At 40.2% G+C, this 22,195-nt stretch overlaps 2 protein-coding genes across 2 annotated transcripts; one reads left to right on the forward strand and one right to left on the reverse strand.

Moving 5' to 3' along the window:
• Window positions 1–106: 106 nt before the first annotated feature.
• Window positions 107–7,832, reverse strand: fancb (FA complementation group B; the record flags this gene model as incomplete). Its single annotated transcript, XM_083908430.1, has 8 exons — window positions 107–512; window positions 2,081–2,321; window positions 2,399–2,850; window positions 3,825–3,997; window positions 5,130–5,258; window positions 5,722–5,808; window positions 6,533–6,688; window positions 6,912–7,832. The coding sequence occupies 8 exons, from the start codon at window positions 7,830–7,832 to the stop codon at window positions 107–109; spliced, it is 2,565 nt and encodes an 854-aa protein (XP_083764556.1).
• Window positions 7,833–8,319: 487 nt separating this feature from the next.
• On the forward strand, window positions 8,320–22,119 carry mospd2 (motile sperm domain containing 2). Its single transcript, XM_083908905.1, has 15 exons — window positions 8,320–8,437; window positions 8,553–8,610; window positions 9,131–9,286; window positions 10,569–10,655; window positions 10,773–10,927; window positions 11,932–11,992; window positions 12,123–12,161; window positions 12,268–12,392; window positions 12,510–12,683; window positions 16,423–16,538; window positions 19,985–20,078; window positions 20,414–20,510; window positions 20,793–20,913; window positions 21,038–21,140; window positions 21,955–22,119. Exons 1-15 carry the CDS (start codon window positions 8,405–8,407, stop codon window positions 22,105–22,107), a joined length of 1,572 nt encoding a protein of 523 aa, XP_083765031.1. The 5' UTR covers window positions 8,320–8,404; the 3' UTR covers window positions 22,108–22,119.
• The last annotated feature ends 76 nt before the right edge of the window (window positions 22,120–22,195 follow it).

Consider the following 22,195-nt stretch of genomic DNA (forward strand, 5'->3'; position numbering starts at 1 on the left):
CAACAGGCACAGCTCTTTCTTCAGTCAGAGGAAAATGTGCAGAACCAACATGATAAAATATCTTTTCTCCCCAGTAAGACCAATGAAATTTGGCCATAATTACAGATTAATAGAGCGAAGCTCTTTGTATTTCTAAGAGAGCTGCCGTGTCCCCATCCAGTTGGACTTTGCACATGCTTTGGATCAGCTGACGATACCTCCCCATATCCACCAGGTGGCTCAACATCGTCCTAATCCTCTTCTTGTCTTGCTGCCAAACATCTCTACATCTCTGTAGCCCCTCTACAGAAGTTGGCTCAGGGAACTTTGTGTCCCCCTCCTCCTCCTCCTGCTGCTCTTTTTCAGTCAGAAGCGATGACACGCAGTCTCTGAGTGACACCACCTCTTTTTCCAATGCCAGAGAAAATATCTGAGCTGCATTTTGCCATCTTGTACCTTTAGCAGGCTGCACATTACAAGACACAGGGAGGTAAGGCAAGAGAGAGTCCAGGAACTGAAGCGTCTGTAGCTGGCTGCAAATGGAGAGTGAAAATGTGCAGATCAATACAATACATTGAGTATTGAAGGTTCCTCATGTTTATGTACAGGTATTAGTCATCTATTAGCTGTTTCATATGTTGATATTCAATAAAATATCAGTGGCATGCAACCTCATTGAACCCAGATCCTTGTTGGCTTCTGTATAATATTCTCACAATTCAACTGACTATCAACACAAGCAGCATCTCACATGAAAAGGAAGATTTTAGTGATAAATACAAAACAACATTCAGAGCATAGACTATAAAAGGTCATTTTAACTTATTTTTGGTAAGCGAGGCACTGTAGGCAGGAAATAAAGGTCTTTTTCTTTTCACCTACACAAGTCAGAGTGCTTCATAATCAAAGTAATAAAAACAAAGAGAGCCCAAATAATATAAGGTTATTGGGAGGTGCAACTGCCTGGAAAATGCAATTCCCCCGATTGTTAAACATGTCTGAGGTACTCTTGCAATTCCTGGGTAAAGGAGCTACGCTAGAGCCATGCAAGACTTAAAGCAGCAAAGAGATATGAACAAATATAGGTGTTAGCAGCCTGGTAGAAATATTTAGGGTAACACTTTATAATAATTGCACACTATTAAGCATTAATAAATATTGAATTCATCATTTATAATGCATAAATACTCATTAGTATGTAGTTTATAAACGCAGTTATAAATGTTTTACTTGTCATTTATAAGCAAGCCAATTACATATACAGCGTGCTGAAGTGTTGGCATGTACTGAGCGACTGCTGGACACAGAGAGGTGAGAGAGCAGTCGCTTGTGAAGTTGCTCAAGAAGCTTGTTTGTTGGAGGTGCATGCTGATTGGCTGCTTGAGTACATAATAATGAGTATTCATGCATTATACATGATGAATTCAATATTTATTAATGCTCGACTAATGCTTAATCGTGTGTACTTATTATAAAATGTTACCATATTTACTGGTCGCTCTATTTCATTGCTCAGAGTGGCTCCCTCTTGTGTTTGTTCTAATACACACATAGGAACACAGTGAGCCAGAATAAACTGGATTTTTTTTTGTACTTTTCTGAGCCCACAAATACACACTATTGAAGCTACACATTTGAGCCAAAGGGAGGGTAAAGCTGCTTTATTTTTTTTAGATGGGAGGGGAGTGTTGAGCTGTATTAAATCTTCCTGTCAACATTCATTCATCACATTTGTTGTTCTCCAGCGATAGAATTGATTGTTGGATGAAAGAATGAAGGGCTCCTAAAGTTATACGTACAAATAAATATGACTCAGTTTCTTAAAATTATCCCAAAATTCCTGTTAATTCTCATTAATTCCCATAATTGATGTGGAAAGTTCCCAAAGTGGAACATTTCTAAATTCCCAAATTAAAGTTTCTGGAAATTTACTGGAAATTTACTGGGAATTTACCGGGCATTTTCCACCCCTTTGCAACCCTTCACTGTTAGGTCTCAGGGATACACAGAATGTTGCTTTACTTCATGACCTGGTAATATGATTATGGCAACAACAAAAAACTACAATTCTGAGGTCAGTAATACATAAAAAAGGAAATACCTGGAGTGGACGGACAGTTCCCCACAGAAAGGGTTTATCTGATGCCAGTGCAGCAGCATGATAGAAGATGGTCTCACCGAATTTAAAAGCAGATACTGAGGGCTCACATCTATCCTCTCACAACCCACTCTTTTCTGAATCCAGCCATCTATATCACCTAAGCTCTGATCATGTGAGTCTATGTGGAAAACCCATCGATCCAGCAGCGTCAACAAACTCAGCAAGTCTTCTTGAACCTCATCTGCGCACAAAGAAAACAGGACAATATTGTTATAACCACACCGTCTTGAGTCAAATACTAAATCTGGGTGACTTTACCTGTTTTGAGTTTGGGGTGTCGCAGCAATTGGGTTTGGAAATCGCCGTGGATATCCACAGCTACTTGACCACAATGCAGGACAACTGGTGTTGGGTTGCTCATGAAGGAAAAAGTACCTTGTCTGTGGACATAATGAAGCATGACATGGCACTTGACACAGCCAGAGTTCAGCAGAGGACTCAGCCTGGTCACTGCAGTCACAGCCATTTTGCATGTGGTGAGTTCATTGGGTGTGCTGGCATTGTGCTGCTTGCTTCTTTTGGCTGCAGGCTCTGGTAATGTGAAGGCAGAGGATGAGAAGGAGGCAGCGGAGGAGGAGGAGGACGAGGAGGAGGAGGAGGAGGGGCAGGGTGTGGGGAGACACAACACTTGGCTCTGAGTCTGGATGACTGCGGGCGTTGAGCTCTGGCCCGTCTCTGTCAGGATGGATAAGCTCACACTGGCCGCTGGTCTGGAACAAAAATAAAACATCACTAACAATCGAATATCACACAGACACTGAGCAGTCAGACTGGGAATCAGATACAAAAGTCGACAGTATTGTGTGAATGAATGTGTGGCAGTATGGAAACCGATTAACACCAACTAACATCAGCAAGTGGCTAAATGACACCAGCTGCACAAGTGCGCCAATCATGACAGGAAACACAGGCTCCGGAGAAGCAGTCGTGCCACAAGTCCATCTCCTCCACATTAGATTAAAAACACTTACAAGTGGATGGAGGGAACTGGTCGCTTCTTGTTCCCATAAACTGAACTGGGAACGTTATTAAGGACATGTTGCCATGGTGACCATCTAATGAATATGCACAGAATAGGTAATCAAAGCAAATGTCATCCTTAATTTGTGATATTTGTTGATAAAGGCTCTATGTTGTGAGTCTTTTTAAACAACTGCCTCACTGACAGCGAAAGAAAAATCATCACTTTAATTTCTGGCAACACAACAGTAATTGTGACCTAATGAGGCAGCAATTATTAGGTCCAACAGCTCGTCAACACAGCACCTCCCACCTGTATCTTTATCACGCACAGCTGGGTCCACTTAAACCAGATGAACCTATGCTTGACATGACATCAATCACATTTGTAATTTTGGAAGAATCCCTGTTACGCGTTTACAGAACGTGACTCACTGGAGCTATTTTGACAGGTGATGGGGAAAAAAAGCACTTAAGTAAATAATAAAATTAACGATGGCTGAGTTCCATTCGGCTAACTCTGTGTCAGAGTGCGCACTGGCTCTTTGTCACACAACTATTTGAACATAATAAAGCCATTGTTAATGTAATTGTTAACACCTGTGCTTTTCCTCCATTGAGAAAGATTGATGCCTCACTAAATGAAGCAGACAAGCAGCAGTTTTTAGGCAGAAAAATAAATACAGTTTCATTTTATAATAATAATAAAAAAAAAACTGTTTACACAGAGCTGTCAGTCGTCAGTATCAATCCCACAACTATTCGGTCGTCTGCGATGCGATGCCACAGCTTGTCAATGCGAGGTTTGGAAGACCCTGCTGGCGTGTCTTGCATCTTCTCATCGGAGGCCTCATCCTTTGACTCATCGTCACACTCCCACAGAGCAACGAGGCCTTCCTGCACAGCAAGGGCAAAGAGTTTTTCTTTCCAGCAATGACACATTACGTGAAAACAGTGACAGACATTTCAGTTTATAACAATGGACCTTTAGGTAGGACTGTCATGGACCTTTAAAACGCAGGTTGAAAACAGTGTTGCACCAATACAATTGATATAGTACAGAATAACATTACTATTTTATTTATTAAATATTTTGATAATCAAATAATCGCTTTGAAGCTTTTTTCATTATGAAAACAAGATTTCGGATTGTTTTAGCTTCTTAAATGTGGATATTTTCTTAATTTCTTTGCTCCATTTAACAAAGAAATCATTAAAAGTGAAGCATTTTAGTTTGGAGACAAAACAAGACATTCAAGAACATTATAATTTACAAGTTGGACAAACACTGATCAGCGTTTTTTTAAAGTTTTCTGACATTTTATGGACCAAACGATTACTCGAGAGAATAATCAACAGATTAATACTTTATGGAAATAAACGTTAGTTGCAGCTCTAGGCCATTTACACAATTTACTGTGAGCGTGAGAACACATGGATCTAAATGATGTCATGACACAAAAAGCAACAAAGCAGAAGACAAGAAAGCAGTTGTGACGTGTTGTTTTCATTTCCAACATGTTGGCCTTGCTTCCTCCGTGCCCTTGGCAGCATTTGCAACGTGGCCTCAGTCTCATGTGATGAGGCATTTCAAACAAGACAACTTGACAAACAAGGGAGAAGTGCTGGAACTAAACGTGGCCAAGTGTCTGGGCAAGGATTAGAAGCAATACACATCAGTGTTTTGAGGAAAACAAAAACATGTTGCTTGACCTTAAAATTATAATTGGTGCATACAATTCCCTGTTTTTTAGGTTGAGGATTTGAATAACAGGCACATCAATATCAACAATTATTATACTGCTTCTTAAAAACAAACAAAGAGCTAAAATGAGAATCTCAATGTTATCAGTATTGAGTCATAAGACTTCTTATTTTTCTACCTCAGGATGAGAGGGAGGCCAAATGTTTGTCCCATGAAAAGTCCCCAGTGTATTCCCTCAGCCTTCTAAAAGCACAACTAACTGCAATACACAAAGAAAGTGCATAAAGTGCTGGTTGTATGTAGATGTAAATTTAAATACAGTACCTGCATGGGCTCCGTGAGAACAGGCTCTCTGTCTGAGACTGCATCAGTCAAGGCCTGGACGGACTGTTGTAAGACTCTTTCCTTCACTCTCGCTTCTCCTCGAAGCTCCTGAAGCACGGTCAGTCCACTCTGAAAGACAGATCATATAGAACTGATGGCAACTTTCTTTACAGTCAGTGAGTTACCAATTTAGTTTCAAACTGAACAACACTTTCACAGACTTGTGTTATCTTTTCCTTGTGCGTCATTCATTAATCATTTATAGGAATTTAAAAAACACAACATGATGAAATATGGTTACTCAAATGGTGAACTGGAAAAGCATTCGGAGAGCGCAGACCTCCACCAAGGCAGCTCAGAGCCTACAAAATGCACCCTGCCGGCGCGCAGCATATACGGGTCACACACAGAAATGTAATCACTTGTTCCTGGTCCCATTGCGGACATTTCCTGAAAATTTCATCCAAATCCGTCCGCGACTTTTCGAGTTATGTTGCGAACAGACAAACTCCGGCGAAAACATATACCTCGTGGCAGAGGTCAATTAACACCTTGTGCTGACGTGATCCAGTGATAGTTTATGGATGCTCACCTGTAGTCTGGACTCTAAGGCTTGAAGAGTGAGAAGATTACTCTCTGGTGGAGCAGATTTCTTTGGAGCACCAGTGTCCCGTCCACGCTGGAAACATGTATTTCCAATGAGTCACATTTGCACTTTCACCTAGTGTCACTATGAAAACAGCTATGAATGATCAGATTTTAGTGAATAACAAGTTAGGTCTGCAACAGTTTGCAATTAATTGATTATTGAACAGCTACAAAATTAATCTTTTGATAATCGATGCATTGTTTTGAGTCGGTTCCCTACAATAAAAAAATAAAAAACATGCTCTCAGATTTCGGCTTTTTCAATGTGGATATTGTCTGGCTTCTCTGACCCTCTTTGATGGTTAACAGATTATCTATGGTTTGTTGTCAAAACAGGAAATTTGAGGACATCTTCATTTTGATGTTTGGGAAACACTCTGTACCATTTTCTGGATGAATCTACTGGAATAGATGAAATAATGCAGAGCTGCAATTTAGTATTATTTTCATAATCGATTAATCTGTTGATTACTTTCAAAATGAATCAAGTTATTGTTTGGTCCAGAGGTTCTCAAATGTCTTGTTTTGTTCATAAACTAATAATTCATTTTAGTGTTTTCTTTGTTATATGGAGCAAAGAAAAAGAAAATATTCACATTTAAGAAGCCGAAAGGATCTGAAATCTTGTTTTAATCAGGAAAAAAATTTCAAACCGATGAATCGATTATCGAGTATTGTTCCAGCTCTAAAACAATCAACAGATTATTTGATAATAAAACTCCATTAAGTACAGCCCTAATCAAGGTATGGCTTACAGAGTATAAAATACCACAGAGATCAGTGATGAGGAAACTTTCCAGTGGCTGCCCCGTTACACTGCCATCCTTAAAAATCAATAGTATCTGGTCTGTTCCACATCCCAGGAAGTCATCGACATGGACAGAGCTAACACCTGACCAGTGGGAGGCAATCTGGGAAAAGAGGAGAGTAGATCTTTATTGTCATTGTTAGGAAAAAACAAACAGACAAACAACAAATGACAGTTTAGCAGCTCTTGGGCATTCAGATCTTAGACAACAGTTTCATTCAAATGTGATGTCAGCAACAATGGGGGGTTCACAAAGTAAAGTAGGCTTATTAAAACTTGTAAACTTGGATAGCTTTAGGAAGCATTATTGAATTTATTTTACAAACCTGAAATGTCTCCTTCCACACAGCGCAAACATGTCCCTGGTGAAAGGACACAACCAACAGACAGCCATTCCCGCCAGCATTGACCAATTGAATATCTTCTGGTCCCTCAAAAGGCAGCGGACACACGTCTTTTACTATTCCATTCTGGACATAAACTAACTGTTGATTAGAAGTGGCTGCGACCACCACAGCAGATTTCAGGGCTCCTTCTACTCTGTCAGCTGACAGCACCAACATGCACTTTGTGATGCAAACATAAGGGTGAGGTAAGATCAGGGTGCCATCAAACTCATGTCCACTCTGAATAAAGTAGCCTGGGGTTTGGCTTCCGGTGAGGTTGTGTTCTGTTTGCACCTGAAGAGCAAATGTTTGTTGTTTAGGGAGGGGGAGTTCTCCAACAACACCATGGGAGAACCATGCAGGCATTTGTGTCACCTCTCCTGCCTGCACAGATGTATAGGAGACATGGCCAGCGTGGCTCCATAACACAGAGGGGCCCTGGAGGATGGACACATCATCCCCTTTTAGTTCATAAGGCAGTTTAAACTCAATACGTGTTTCCAGTTGGTGAGAGCTGCTCAGTGTAAGCAGAGTATACTTGAAACTCTCTCTCCTCACACTCTTCTGTGTCACCAAAACACACGCTGAGGTGACTCTCTTCTGAAAGTCAGTGACACATTTACATTTCACTATCTCCACACTTTGAGGGGATGTTTTCCTGCCAATGACAGCTGCTCCAGCCGCTGCCTGCAGAAACCGGCTTCTCTCCGGTTCAAATGAAAGGCTGCAGAATGTGAGCTCACCTCTCTCACCACCGTCTTTCGTGCCTGAAGATGGTTTGGAGTTAAACAAGATTATATTCCCGCACAGGGAAAGCCGGTTGCGAGTTCGATACAGCATTTCCGGGTGCGATATCTCCATCATAATGCAGAGAAAATGTGTGTTATATGTTCAGATACCTCAACATTGACAGCTTGACTGAACGTTAACGCGAAGAAAAGGGGGCTAGTTTGTCCCGTTCCAGACACGGAGTGTAAAATGTCATGCCCACTCACAATATTTGCTTACAAGGGAGAACTCAACTGTCGCCGAACTGCCTCGCTGCTGCTCGCTCGTTCCAGCTGCGCGCCAATACACAAATTCGAAGCTTCCGGTCAGGTGCATTGTGGGTGACAGTTGGTAAACAAAAGTGAGTTGACAATATTGAAATACAGTGAGCTTGCGTGTCTGTATTTGAATTGTCTTAAGCGTGTACGTGGCTAGCGGTTAATTAAACCACACACACTTTGCATTCGCTCTTCCCCTAAAAACAACCGGCACAGCAGAGAGGCGTGGCCACAGTCGGAGCCAAAATGGCGACTATAAGGGCATGAGTTTCTCACTCCGCACTGATTCATCGAAACGTTCGTAAGCTACTAAGCTAGGTGGCTACTGGCTACTAGCGCAACAAGGAACTAGACAGGCAGAGATCTGCAAGAGGGGGGCAGTTGAATATGGCTGAACTTGACCAGCACGAAGGAGAGCAGGTATGTTTTTTAAGACTGATATAACTCAGTTCGGGTTGTTACAATGTTTAACTATGTATTCATTTAAACGTCTATAAGACGTTTCTAACTTAGAGGAACTCTGTTTTCACCACAGGACCTCGAAAAGAAGATTGAGGACACGAGACAGAGATTCAAGAATGAGTTCCTCCAAGGTGACTACACACACATCATCATCCTTGTGGATAAGAATATCTTAAAATGCTCATTTGACTTCAGTCACATGCTTGAATGTTGTCATTTTGTGTCGTTAACTCAAATGTGACAGGTTAACCGTTCACTTACTGCGACCTTACGTCATGTTGACCCACATGATCGGAGTCTAGATAAGCCACAACAAATCACTAGCTAAAAAGAGCCATGTATTTTCACATATTGAGACTCAATGCAGCGTTTTAATATATTGTTATGGCCTTCAGGTGTATCACAGTGCCTCACAACAGTGTCAGTCCAGCAGTATTTTAGAGTAGTATGTATTATTCAGACAGGGCACAATAAAACATGAACTTTTTATTAAACAATAAAGGATGCATTGCACCATGTAACTGGGCAGGTATGTGAAATAATAGGACATAAATGGAGTTGTTAACAGTTGTAAGGTGTGACAAGGTGAAAAGGTGTGGATGTGAATGTCATGCATTTCAGTTTGTGTGATCATACGTCTTGTGTTTACAGATTCAACAGATAAATACGACTCCCGAGATGTGGAGAGGCTTCAAACAGAAGATTCTCTGGTGGAGGGCTACCTCACATGGAGACTGTATGTTGTTGATGATGCCTTAAAAATGATAGACGAGAGTCTTCAGTGGAGAAAAGAGTTCAGTGTGAATGGTAAGAAGTCATGCTGGGTATTGTTGTAATATGCCAATTGGACTTTACCTGTAATTTAGTCTGTTTTGGTCCTCGATGGTACAATATCTGAGTAACTCAATACTTTTATTATTATTTTTAGTCCATTTAAAAAAAGTTTCTTTATGCAACATATTAATTAGTAATTACTGGGTTGAAGTGTAAGAATATACAATTCATATTCAAACTGAATTTGATTAAATACTCAAAATAAAAAAATCCCAGAGCAGGCTAAACATATAAATACAGTAATAGATGATTATTACCGCATAATTCATGAAATATCATTTATATACAGGCTGTCTCACCACTGTTTTCTGAGAGAGGACAAGTAGCAAAAGCTTCTTTGCTGTGTTCTTGGACTCGTACAGACAAAACATAAAACTGCATTAAAAATAAAATAAAAAATGCCTCGCATGGTGGAAACCAAAAGTTGACTGGCATCTGGGAACCTGAAGCAGCAGCTTCAGTGTTAGCCATCACCACACTGCTTTTTGTAGAGCTGCATCAAAGATGTATACCAAAATCTCTAAATAATGAACATTTAATATTGTTGGAAGCCATACATGTAGGACATTTTAAAAAAGCTATCACAACTTCACAAATAACCAGAATTAAAACACTGCACAACAGCAAATGTAGACGTAAGCATATTAAGTTGTGTGTCACATAGCAACCCACATATAACTGGTTGCCTTTGTGTTGCTCTGGGTTGAATCCACACACACAGTGTGTCATTGTGTGTTAAACACCCATATCTCTATGCATAGACTGACCCTGAGAAAACAGCCCCCTGTGTTTTGGTGTTCTGATGAATTAGTCTTGGTTGTTTACTGTTGATTTTTCTTTCATTCATCAAATCCGGATCATTGTCGTCTTTAAGTGATAAAAACAAAAACAACAGGGCCTCTGTCAGGTTGTTGAAGTTCTTAATTTCGTGTGGGAGTCCCCAGGTTTGTCAACCCTTGGTGGCACCTTGGGGTCTTTAACTTTAGTTAGTTTCATTAGTTTGTAGGAAATGTGGCATATTTATCCAGGGGTAGGAGTTAGCTCAGGTACCATGTGAAAATGTTGATGATTATTTATTAGCTCCTTCTATTATGAATTTTATTTTCAGCTTTGGAAGGGGGTTATGGCAGCAAAGTTTTATAACAAATGTTGTAGAAACTGTGAAGATGTGTACCCTTGTGCAACAACGTCCCATTATTTACAGTCATGCTTAAAGAACATCAGTTAACTACGTAACGTCTACCTCTATTTTCAGATCTTACCGAGAGCTCCATCCCCAGGTGGATGTTTGAGACGGGTGCTGTTTACCTCCATGGCTATGACAAAGAGGGCAACAAGCTGTGTATGTACACGTTTTTTATTTTTTAACAAACTTACTTCAAACAATCAAACTTTGATTTATTATTTTAAAATAGATATGAAGTGTTTGTCTATATAAAACTTTGTTTCTTGTTTTTAGTTTGGTTTAAAGTCAAGCTACACGTCAAGGATGCAAAAACAATTATTGACAAGAAGAAGTACGTCGCCTTCTGGTTGGAGCGGTATGCAAATAAAGAACCTGGGATGCCACTAACTGTCATATTTGACATGAGTGAGTCTGGCCTCAGCAATATAGTAAGTCATTTTTTTTATTATTTTAAAACATTTGTTATTATTTAATACATGTTTATAGTTATATATATTTTACTTTCCATTTAATTAGCTTCACTCAGATCATTTATTTGCAGTGATAGAAATGCTGTTAAGTGTCCTTATATCTCTTGCAGTTTTAGCTGTGAACTTGCAGGGACTGATAACCCTTAATGGTTCTGCTCTTCAGAGATTAAAGTAACCTTTAAATCCAATTGGTCAATTCGAGTGGGTTGCCTAATCCGTAAACTCGCTGTGTCACAGGCGTTAGCTCCTTGATGGCATTTTCTGTCTGAGCGAATTTGCTTGGCTCTGCTCTCTCCTGCAGAAGTGACTCAATTAGATAAAAATAAACCAAGGTAGGAAGGATGAATAGCGTCACAAACCAAATATGAAATGAATAGATCGGTATTGAAAGCAGCCTTATTGAGGCTTGTTGAACCACAGTAGGAGCGGGAGTAAGAGCTCCCAGTATGATCTCATTAATGCTCAGGAGTAAGGTTCCTGCATAGCAACAAGGCTTCTAGTCAATTATGAAGCTCAGTCAGGATAGAAGGGCTGCCTCTGTTAATGTGATCTACAATATGAATGCTATCTCTCAGCTGTGATAAGGTTGTGATGCTGATTTAATTCTGTTTTTATCACAAAAGGGTTTTTTAGGAAGATTGTCTTCAAACAGATAGAAGTTGCTTGATGTAGGTAGTTAAATCATTACAAAACAACACTGCATCTATTTTGTAAATAGTGACCGTCAAAATAAAAGTGAAAAGGATAGCCAAATGATATTCTCAAGTTGTTTACAGGAATTATGATACAGTCCTAAAGCAGGGGTCACGGAAAGGCTGTTATCTATTTTCCTTTTGTGTGAAGTAGGTCACGTCACATCTAGTGTTGGTTAAGTGTGAAAATGTGCTGAAAATCCATAAAGCAGCTTTTATAGTTGAGCTCTTCTTCATTTTAAATCACTGTCTCCCCCTTCTGTTTTTCAGGACATGGAGTTTGTGAAGTATGTTATTAATTGCTTCAAAGTATACTATCCAAAGTTTTTGTGTAAGTAATAAATGTCGTAAAATGCAATGCAATAAACATTTATCCAGTATGTTACATTAACTTATAGTCATTTTCAGTTCTGTTCAAGTCAATTTAATGATATTAAATTGTCTTCACTCACCATTTCCAGCCAAAATGATCATTGTGGATATGCCTTGGATCATGAATGGTAAGACTGAGCCAAACACTCCATACAAATGTGTATGTGTTATGTACATTGGTAACTTATCTATTCATATTATTCTGCTCATATGTAAAACACTACTTTATTTCAGCTGCATGGAAGATTGTGAGGTCGTGGTTGGGTCCCGAGGCAATCAGCAAACTGAAATTTGCATCCAGATCAGAGGTCCAGACATTTATTGGCCCTGAGTACCTGCCACTGCACATGGGTGGAACGGTATGTAGTTCCTCAAAGTAGTCTGGTAATATGTAATGTAGTAATTGAATGATTTACAGACTTTTTATGATGCACTGAATTTGTAATATTGACTGAACGTATCTGATATCACCCCAGGACCCCTTCAAGTACAGTTACCCACCACTGCCTGATGACGACTTCCAAACACCCATCTGTGAAAACGGGCCCATTGTTAGTGAGGATGACACGGAGAGCAAAGAGGGTGAAATGGAGAGCAAAGATACGCTCGAGTCCAGTTTCAACTCTGAGATTGCAGTGAAGCCCAAGAAGGTAGATTTTCTTTCCTTTCTTCAATCTTATACATCATCTTATTATTCCTATTTTTACTATCTTCAACACAAAATAGAGTAGGACTGTTTCTTGTGTGTTGTGTATCTGCTTTGATAGGACACACATGGGTTCTTTATGCGATTCATTGTCATCTGAATATGTATGAGAATAAGTATTGCTGATGTCAAAACAATTACAGTTGGTTGCAGTTATGCTTATGTGTAACATAAGCTCAGAGTGATTGAGCAAAGAGCCATTCTGATTCTGGGTATTTCGTGCGGTGGTGTCCTCCTCTGACTGCTTGCAGTTAAATTAGATGTCCTATGGTCAAAGATTCCTTGTGTACCCTCTTTCCTTTTTAAATGGAGCCTGTGATTACACCATGTAATCAGGCCGCTCTGACAAGACAACTGTGAATGAAGTGGCAAGCAGTGTCTGGATTTGATCGACGTTAAGCTCTCGCTCATTGTCTGTGTGAAGGTGACTCAAAAATGTCTTTGGTTGCAATTAAACTCTGCCAACAAAACCCATGCCACCACAGTCAGCACACCGCTCCCCTCATCTTCCCGGCTTCTCTTATGATCCACAGAGCTTGTCAAGTCTGTCACTTAAGCTTTTCCCTGCTCTTGCTGGATTTCTGTTTCCCCCTCAGGAGATACAGGATTCATCTTTGCAGCACCCGTTGCCTCCTGTTCTCTCTGATGTCAATGCATTTCACCTACTTTGCAGTAGGAATGATGCTAATGTCACAGATTCTCTTCCATACTTGCAGAGCAACCCTCACTTCAAAATCCTTTTGGCTTATTTTCTAGCTAGGAGCATGCAAAGGAAGCCTGCATTTGAATGGATGGCTGGTAAAGAAGTCATCTCAGGATATGTCTATTACACATCTTGTTTTCAACCATGGGTTTTAGATTATTAGTGTTAACTATTGAAGCTTTTATTTACAAATATGTTGTCCTATCAGGGAACTTGGATTTAAACCATATTTAATGTGAGATTAATAAATAACTAGTCTATAGCACACAAATTCCATCTACAGTAAAGACCTAGCAGTGCTGTGTCACTCGAGCTACTCCATTGAGCCTCCTAATCCCAACAAATAAACAGTGTTCTTATTGTCAACAAATAACATATCGGTCATGCACAAGAGATTAAAAATGACAAAGCAGAGGTATGTAAATCTGTCATTTAGCCTGAACAATACAGTACAGGCACACATGTGAGGTTTGCCAAGGTTCTTGCTGTGCTATAATATAAACACAGGATCGCTTCACACATGCTTGGCCACAGTAGGTTTGCGCTTTGCCCTGCATAACCACAGAGAAAAGGGGCAAAGCTCTGTATTGGAGCAAAGGGATTAATTTCATCTCAAGACACTAAACCTTTGTATAACTGTATTATAACGAGCGCCACAGTTCCCTGAGGTGTTAGGCTATATATCAACACTTCTGAGTCAGCTCTGGGGAGGAGGAGGAGGAGGATCTTGAAAGTCCACACACACTGAGCGTGGTATGATGTGTTGTAAGTAATTGTATTATTAATCCTGAATACAAGTAAATGGCTTGTTGAGGAATATCCGAGGCGAGGTAATAGCAGTAATCAGCAGTCTTTTCTATATAAACTGTAACTTTGAATGGTGTATCATATTTAATCGCATTTAAAACAACGTTTGTTTGGCCAGATGCTATCTACTACCTAAGATCACCATAGAAACTGAACAAACGTGCACATAGTTTTTCCAGTGATACGATGAGATGAGCTAGATTAGCTCGTAGCCTTTGCTGTGATTAAACCTCTGTAATAACTTGCCAGCCACTCTTCACATCAAGCCCTGCTCGCGTCAAGAGCTGATCCCATTTTCTCAGAAAAAACAAGAGACTCTCTGCCTTCACCACCACCACCACCACCACGACCACCCATCCTGACCTGAATTCTTCTTCGGTTCCAGGCAGCGCTGTGCTGAAAATGTGACGGCTCCAGAAAGCTAATTGCCTCTCTCTCTGTTTTGAAACAAGGGCTGGAGGTGGTAAGGCAGTGTAGGATCACACCCACACAAGGAGCTTTGTGTCCGGATGATTTCTACAGGCTGGAAAGGCAGGTGCACTCAAACCTTTTTTTCGTGAGTGCACCTCCCTCGCAGTCAACCGATGTCCTCGCCAACCCTTTGACATTTGTCACTCCTTGACCTATCCTGGACTAAATACTTTTAATTTCATCTTCTAAACTAAACATGTTTTTAAAAACCACAAAAGAGAAGGATATAGGCTAAATGATGGATAGTCTACATTTTACACTAACTGAACCAAGTGAAGTACTCATTTCAGTTTAATTATAGCTGAAATGTGCAGTAAGCTCAGCACTACTACCATTAACATTTCTTTTATTATTTCACATTATACAACTACCAAGATAATTATACTGTTTATTACAGTAGACTTAAGCACTAAACCATGTTTGCCTTTGAGGCACATTTTTAATAAAAGCCTTCCTGTGCCTTATCGACTAACACTGTCTTTACTAGATTTGTGATCCTGGAGATTGCTAATAACAACCAGGGGTTGTGCCCTTTTTTTTTTCTTTCTTTTTTTAATTATGTATTTATTTCGAATGAATAAACACTCCTCATTTTGAGCATTTCTCTAACATTTCTGATAGAATGATGACTGATGACATATTTTTTTCTTTCCATTTTACACGATGCTTAGAAACTATTAAGACATTTTCTAACTGTAGTGTTTTATTATGGTCCATTTTATTGCATTGTACTTGATTGTGCTTTTTTTAAAATTTTGTTTAACAAAATTAATTGATTTTGTTCTTTGTTAATCAATAATGTTTGACATTGTTTTTCTCACAAAAGCATTTCTTTCAAATCTGATATTTGTTTAAAACAACCTAGCATTTCAAGGTCCATTTTTAAAATTTGAGCTTGATTTTTACTTGTTTTTTTTCTTTTCCACCTAATTGTGTTAATCCTGCTCTTTAAAATGACAAATAAATAGAGACATTTCATCATCAGCTAATTATCTCCTGATGTCTTTATTGTGGCAGCTGCAGTTTGACCTTCAGCCATAAAATGAAGATGACATGTTGTGTTACTTATCACTTACATAACCTGCACTTCTTAGTCTACAGTCCACTTCCCTTTGCACCCCCTCCCCCCGCTCTACTTCCCCCTCCACGATACTCATGATCTTGCATGTGATTACACACATGTTGCCATCCTCAACGTGAAAGCATCAGTATCCCCAAATCACCAACTTTCCTCATGAGAAAATAAAAAAACACTGATACAGATGTTTCTCAATGTCCGTTATCTTCGATGATATACAGCCATGTGGTCTGTCTGCACATGATCTGTGGCAAGGTTTGCAGAAGTTGTGCTGAAGGGAAGGTTTAGCCATGACCTTTGACCTGGTTGAACGACTTTCGACCAAGGTTATTTTTGTCAAAAGTCATGAGTCCACAGCTTATTTTGTTCTGCATTTCCGAATGAACACGCTGCCTGATCATCACGTGGGTCTCTGAGAAAAGTTTGGGAGAAAGAGCTTGTTTCATTGACGCACTATATCACATGAACTGCTGATTAATCATTCTATAGGTCGATGGCTTCATTAACTGATAACTTCTGCTGGATGGTTTTCATAAAAAGAACCAAATGAGGGTCATGTGATTACACTGACAGTATACAGTGGTACCTTTTTTTTTACTAATTAAGTGGTCTTTGTTGTTTCAGGTGAATTTCCTGGAAGATAATGTGAAAGCAGAGGAAAACGATAAAGGGGACAGTGCGAGGATCAAAGGAGCTAGAAAGCCACTGACCACCTTTAAAGGCCCATTACTGGATGTTAGGTATGTCACCCTGCTCATATCTCCATCTGTTATCTTTGACTCAGGTATGTGTTTACTTAAAACGTATCATGGCCATGTTGTAGAGAAGTAAAGAAAAGAACAATCAGTTTGTGCAGCTGCCTTAAACTATATTGATGCATATTTATACAGAACACATGGACTTACTGCATTTTATTGAATATTGTTTTGGGCTGGTTTCAAAAGGAGAACCTTTTTTCTGATGTATAATAACATGTCAGCTTTGGTTCCATTAGTGGCTGGCTTGATTTGATTCTGTTAATAGTGGTTGACGGGGCAAGGACAATATGCTTTTGTACTGATTCCATTGGATCACAATACTTGGGTGCAAGTATTGTGATTTGATAGTTGACCTACGCCATGGAGGTATATGTTTTCGCCGGAGTTTGTTTGTTTGTTTGTCTGTCTGTTAGCAACATAACTAAGTGATTCAATTTTGGGGCATGACCCGTTGACGCGATAACTATTTTTATCGCTGTTGTGTAGGCACTGAGCTGCCTTGGCGGAGGTCTGTGCTCTCCGAGTGCTTTTCAAGTTTCAATAATTGTGATTTTCTTGTCCTTGTTCAACCAAAATTGAATGATACATTTCTGGAGACGATAACCTCCCAGTCATAGATCTAAATCGGCCAGTCAATGATAAAATAAAAACAATCAGTGGAAAATCCTTTTAGCTTTGCCTAATCGATGGTCACTGAGCTAACTAGGGCAGTAAGTAGGGATGGGAATTTCGCACATTTTTATAGTCGATTGTCGAGGTCCACGTGTCGAATTTTTTGTCAACGGCACACCTGCGCTCGTTAGGTGTCCACCAGAGTGAAAAACAGTGATCTTGATTGGGTGAGATGCCGTCTTCATTTGTGTAGCGCTTGTGTTATGTCCCCCACCCCTGTCCTAAACTTAAGCGCAACCTCGTTCGCACTGCACGCACACACACACACGCTTGGAGGCGCACAGCCACTCGAGAGAACGAGCCTGTGCACCATCATCTGAGAGCGCAGGGAGCCTGGACAGCAGGATCACCTTTTCGTGCACAGCTTCTATAACCTCCGTGGTTGTGAACTTTACGTGTTTGTGACACTTCGACTTTTTTAAAAAAAAATTGTCGAGGTGCGCACGTGTCGATTGTCGGTCAATTTGTCGACAAAAAAGTCCCATCCCTAGCAGTAAGGAAAGAAAAGTTGAAAACAATTTGGGACAAACATGAATAGAACCTCTCAAAACAAGGCACAATCCAAATGTGAGCCATCAAATTAACATGCCTAAATGAAACTGAAAAGGTCTTTTCAAAACCCTGGAGCGCAGACAACACTGATGAACACAGCTGTGGATACTTTTTGAGGTAAAATAGCAACTGCTACTTTTAGCTTTCTGTTCATCAAGATTGTAGAAATATGATATTTGGGGGACGAAAAATCACGATCAATCGATTTTTTTTTTATATTTTCTTTTTCACCTATTAGTAACTCCATCACTGCTATTAGAACTTGTTTTTGTTTGAGTTACATAAAGGCTTGAAGCCTGGACAGGATAATACAGGAAGTGAGGGTTTATTCACCCAACAGGTGAATGATCCTTTGTTCCCTGCATTGGTACAAGACATCTCAAAGCTTGTTGAGGTGCTACACTGTGGCTCACTTTACACCATTTCAATATGTGCAATAAATATACCCTGCGTGTATGTATGTACGTTGTAGAAGCCTTTCGCAATAAGACTCTTAAATTGCCTTGTACATATTGACTAAGGTGTTCTTTTTGTGTATCGGCTTAAAGCAGAAAGTCATTATTGATGTGTTTGTCCCTTTATAGCTCTCAATTGATCTGGTCGCACACAGGCTGGAATTAAGGATGCTACCAATCAATTGTTCATTAAGAAGAAATGAGCTGGTGGTGTTAATTTTTAATGGCGCCACGGTAATCAGCGAGAGGTTCTAGCCAATGATCGACTTCAAAAGCGGCGATCACAGACGTAATGTGTTTGGATTTTGGTGCAACATCGGATCCATACAGCGTGTGAAGTTACTCTTCATCTTCATGACTAATATGAGTAAAAGCTTTGATGTGAGAACTTTGACAGCTGTGGGCTGTGAAGAATACTGATAAACAGATTTAAATGAGCCTTAAATACAATTATGTTTCTGAGCTGTGTTGGCCCTTTGATCTTGTGTTCGCCAAAGGTTTTTAGAGTTGGAAAACTCACTCTGAGCTCCAGACTCTAAAGATGTTTTATCAAAGAAAAGAACACATAAGGAAAACAAAAATTTAATGAATCAATTACACACGATTCCTATCGAATTATAAACATTGTTCATTGAGCGCGTCAAGTTCATGAGACCCAAAAAGAATCTAGAGTTTAAGAAGATGAAGACGTTTTGCGTTCATTTATTGAATTCAATGAGATTAAAAGCCAATAGGTTGATGGGTAATGGTGTTCTGTAAAAACAAACAGTATGAAAACCTATTGTCTGATGCTCTGCTGCTGTCAATCAGTCAATCATATACACATCTATTTCCCTTCCTCCTCTTCCCCTCATTAAATATAAACAATAGACATATTTTTCTTGAAATCATGGATTAGGGTTTGGCTTGAACCTGGTGCTAATACTGTTACATTCCTATTTGAGTCTTAAAGGAAGCTCAGCTGGGTTTTACTGAACTTAACCTGTGCTATCACAGGCTGGGAAATTTGTTTTAAGGGTCAGGATCTGCAACCGTAACATAACACTCTCACTTAGTCATTTTCTACCGCTTCATCCTCCACACGAGCGTCGTGGGGATGCTGGAGCCAATATAAGGTGACATATGGTGAAAGGCAGCAGGGTTTAACGCCCCGGACAGGTCCCCAGACGTAAAAGAGACGAACAAACATTCACTCTCACGTTCACACCTATGGCGCACGGGGAGGACATAGAAAGACAACAGTGCTATCCACTATACTGTTGTTTGACCCGATCAATGCGGCACAGACGCTGTGCAAATCAATTATCTGTTGAAGTGATTCATCAAAGACGTCTGATTTTTGGTGTTAAATCAAACTGCCGCAACTCATCCACCAGCACTTCCAGATAGTTAATTGTATTGGGTTTTTTTTGACTTTTCGATCTCAATGTAATTACTGTACAAGAAAAAGAACATTTTCACTGGAGAATCCTGCAAGAACATCATCCTCTATTTAAGACTCGCTATGGTTCTTATTTTAGGTGATGTGCCGAAGGAAAAGCAACAAGTCCCTGAATAATAGTAGCCCACACAGACGGCAGGGCGCATAAATCACAGTCGGCATATTTGTATCCATACGCTGTATAAAACAGAGACACATGTTGCTACTTCAGTGGGAGTTGTGGAGTGCATACATTTACAGACGTTTTATAGCGCAGAATTACTGTGATGTGTTCAAGACCAACATCTCTGATTTCCATCAAATTCCAGCCCTGCAGAGGAGCTCAGCTTTGGTTCAGGAGAGACTGAGAAGAAATGTCTCATTATCCTGAGCAATGTGACCAAAAATCAAGTGGCCTTCAAGGTGAGTGTGAAGGCAAACCGGGCACTCGTATGTGAAGGATGTCTGGGTTGACACGATGATTGCTGCACATCGAAAAATAATGATAATTACACGATGCCATTGTTGGATTCTGCTAATTGATCTGTAATTTGGACGAGTAATTTGTCATTGGAATCTTTTGTGAAGTATAATTACCAGATATTCACTTTAAGAGTGAGGATTATGTTACATTCATTATCATTATACTGAATTCATTTTGGTTTAATATTGATGTCAACTTGACCTGTGTCCTACTCCATGGACTTTATGAGTAAATGAACACATCAATCAAAAGGATGATTGTGGTGTTCCTGCAGGTACGGACCACAGCACCTGAGAAGTACAGAGTGAAGCCCAGCAGCAGCTGCTGTGAACCTGGAGCTTCAGTGGACATCGTGGTGTCCTTACATGGAGGTACTTCGCTCAACTCTCAGCAGATGTTCCCAAACGCACAATCAAAGAATAATCAGCTCGAACACTTCTTCATGTAGACCCTCGGTTTTTTGAAGCAGCTGCTTTAGTTTGTTCGCAGCTTAAATCCTTCTCTCATATTTACTGAATCAATAAGGCTTTTTTTTTCTGTTTGTTTTGCATTCAAAGGAATTTTTCTATCACAACAATATAGGCTATCCATCAAGCATTTAAAGCAGCAATGTCTTAATTTGCTTGACTGAATTTTATTGTCCTTTTTTGCAGGATCTCAGGCCTCACCACAGGACAGATTTTTGGTCATGGCTGCAGAGATGGACAATGCTGGATCACAAGAACTTGCACAGTTCTGGAAAGAAGTACCAAAACCTAAGATCATGGAACACAGGTACGCACGTCTGTACTCTGTATTGGTCACCCCATGGTGATGTCTTCTTTGTGTACAGTCCTTATCACAGTTGTGACGGTGGACTCCTCGTGAATCAATATACTGTAACTGTACTTTCCCACAGATTACGTTGCCATGTTCTGGAGAGCAGTAAAACAATAGCAGGATGTCTCAGGGACAGTCCTGTGGATACAGGGACCAGCGGGCAGACAGAGTTAGACACGGTGGTGAGTTTGAGTGCTTATTACAATTCACAGTGTATATTTATATTCAGATGTATTTAACACCACTATGATAGTGGCACTATCATCCCCAGTCTCATCTGAGAAATGCACCAATAAGAAATACATAAAAATACAAACAAAAAGTTAAGTGTGTCGTAAACTTCCTCTTCAAAATGCAAAATACACATTATGCATTCTAACACTATAAATACCAAATTATTTTTATTTAAAAGTAGTGCTGGGCACTAGATTAACACGTGACACGTTTCCATGACGACTGAGCCGAAAAAGACGCGCGTGGCATCATGTTTACATGCCGCGATACCAGAGTCCAGTCAGTGTTTACCAGTTAGCTCCGTTAGCTGCATTAGCTTGTTTAGCGCTGTTAGCGCACCTACAGTCGAACTGGAGCGGTCTGTTTATTAAATGAAAAGAGCAGTGCTACAAATAACCAGCATACCTGTGTACTGCGTATGTGTGCCTCTGTTTTTAAAGTTTTGCGTTACTTTACAGACTCTGACAATCCCGAGTCACGCAAACATGACGTCACATGCGTCTTTTTCCGGTCAGTCGTCATGGAAACGCACTGCGTTTTAACGTTAACGCCGTTAACATGCACTAATATATTCTCGGTTTGCTCTTGAGTAGTAGTTTCTTCTTGTTTTCCAATTTGTATGCTAAGCTAAGCTAGTTGTCTTCTTGCTCCAGGTTCCGGTCTGTTTCATATTCATCTCCCCAAATCCCAAACTATTCCTTCATTTTCCTAAATAACTCTTAATAGCCTGACTGATTGTTTTGTTTCTGTCCCCCCGCCCAGCTAATGCGAATGATGGCCTACAACTCCCGGCTGGAGCAGAAGCTGAACACGAGTCTGTGGCTGCAGAAGGTTCTCACCGGACTCGTGCTGGTCCTCGTGATGCTGAACCTGCTGTGTCTTCACCTGCTGAGCGCGACCCCGCGGCCGCCTTGACCTCGCCACGTCTGACCACCTGAGGGATGGTCATCATTCACGTCCTCCCTCCCCCCCCCCACAGCCTGCTTTCGTAGAGGACTTGTGT

The sequence above is a fragment of the Microchirus variegatus genome, assembly GCF_963457635.1.
Source record: "Microchirus variegatus genome assembly, chromosome: 22".
Classification (NCBI taxonomy): Eukaryota; Metazoa; Chordata; class Actinopteri; order Pleuronectiformes; family Soleidae; genus Microchirus; species Microchirus variegatus.

Bases quoted from the DNA above. Each gene is read 5' to 3' on its own strand.
- mospd2 (XM_083908905.1), top strand. From the start codon at position 8,405: ATGGCTGAACTTGACCAGCACGAAGGAGAGCAG. The intron at 8,611-9,130 runs GTGACTACACAC...TTGTGTTTACAG, and splicing joins CAAGAATGAGTTCCTCCAAG to ATTCAACAGATAAATACGAC. The intron at 9,287-10,568 runs GTAAGAAGTCAT...CTCTATTTTCAG, and splicing joins AAAAGAGTTCAGTGTGAATG to ATCTTACCGAGAGCTCCATC.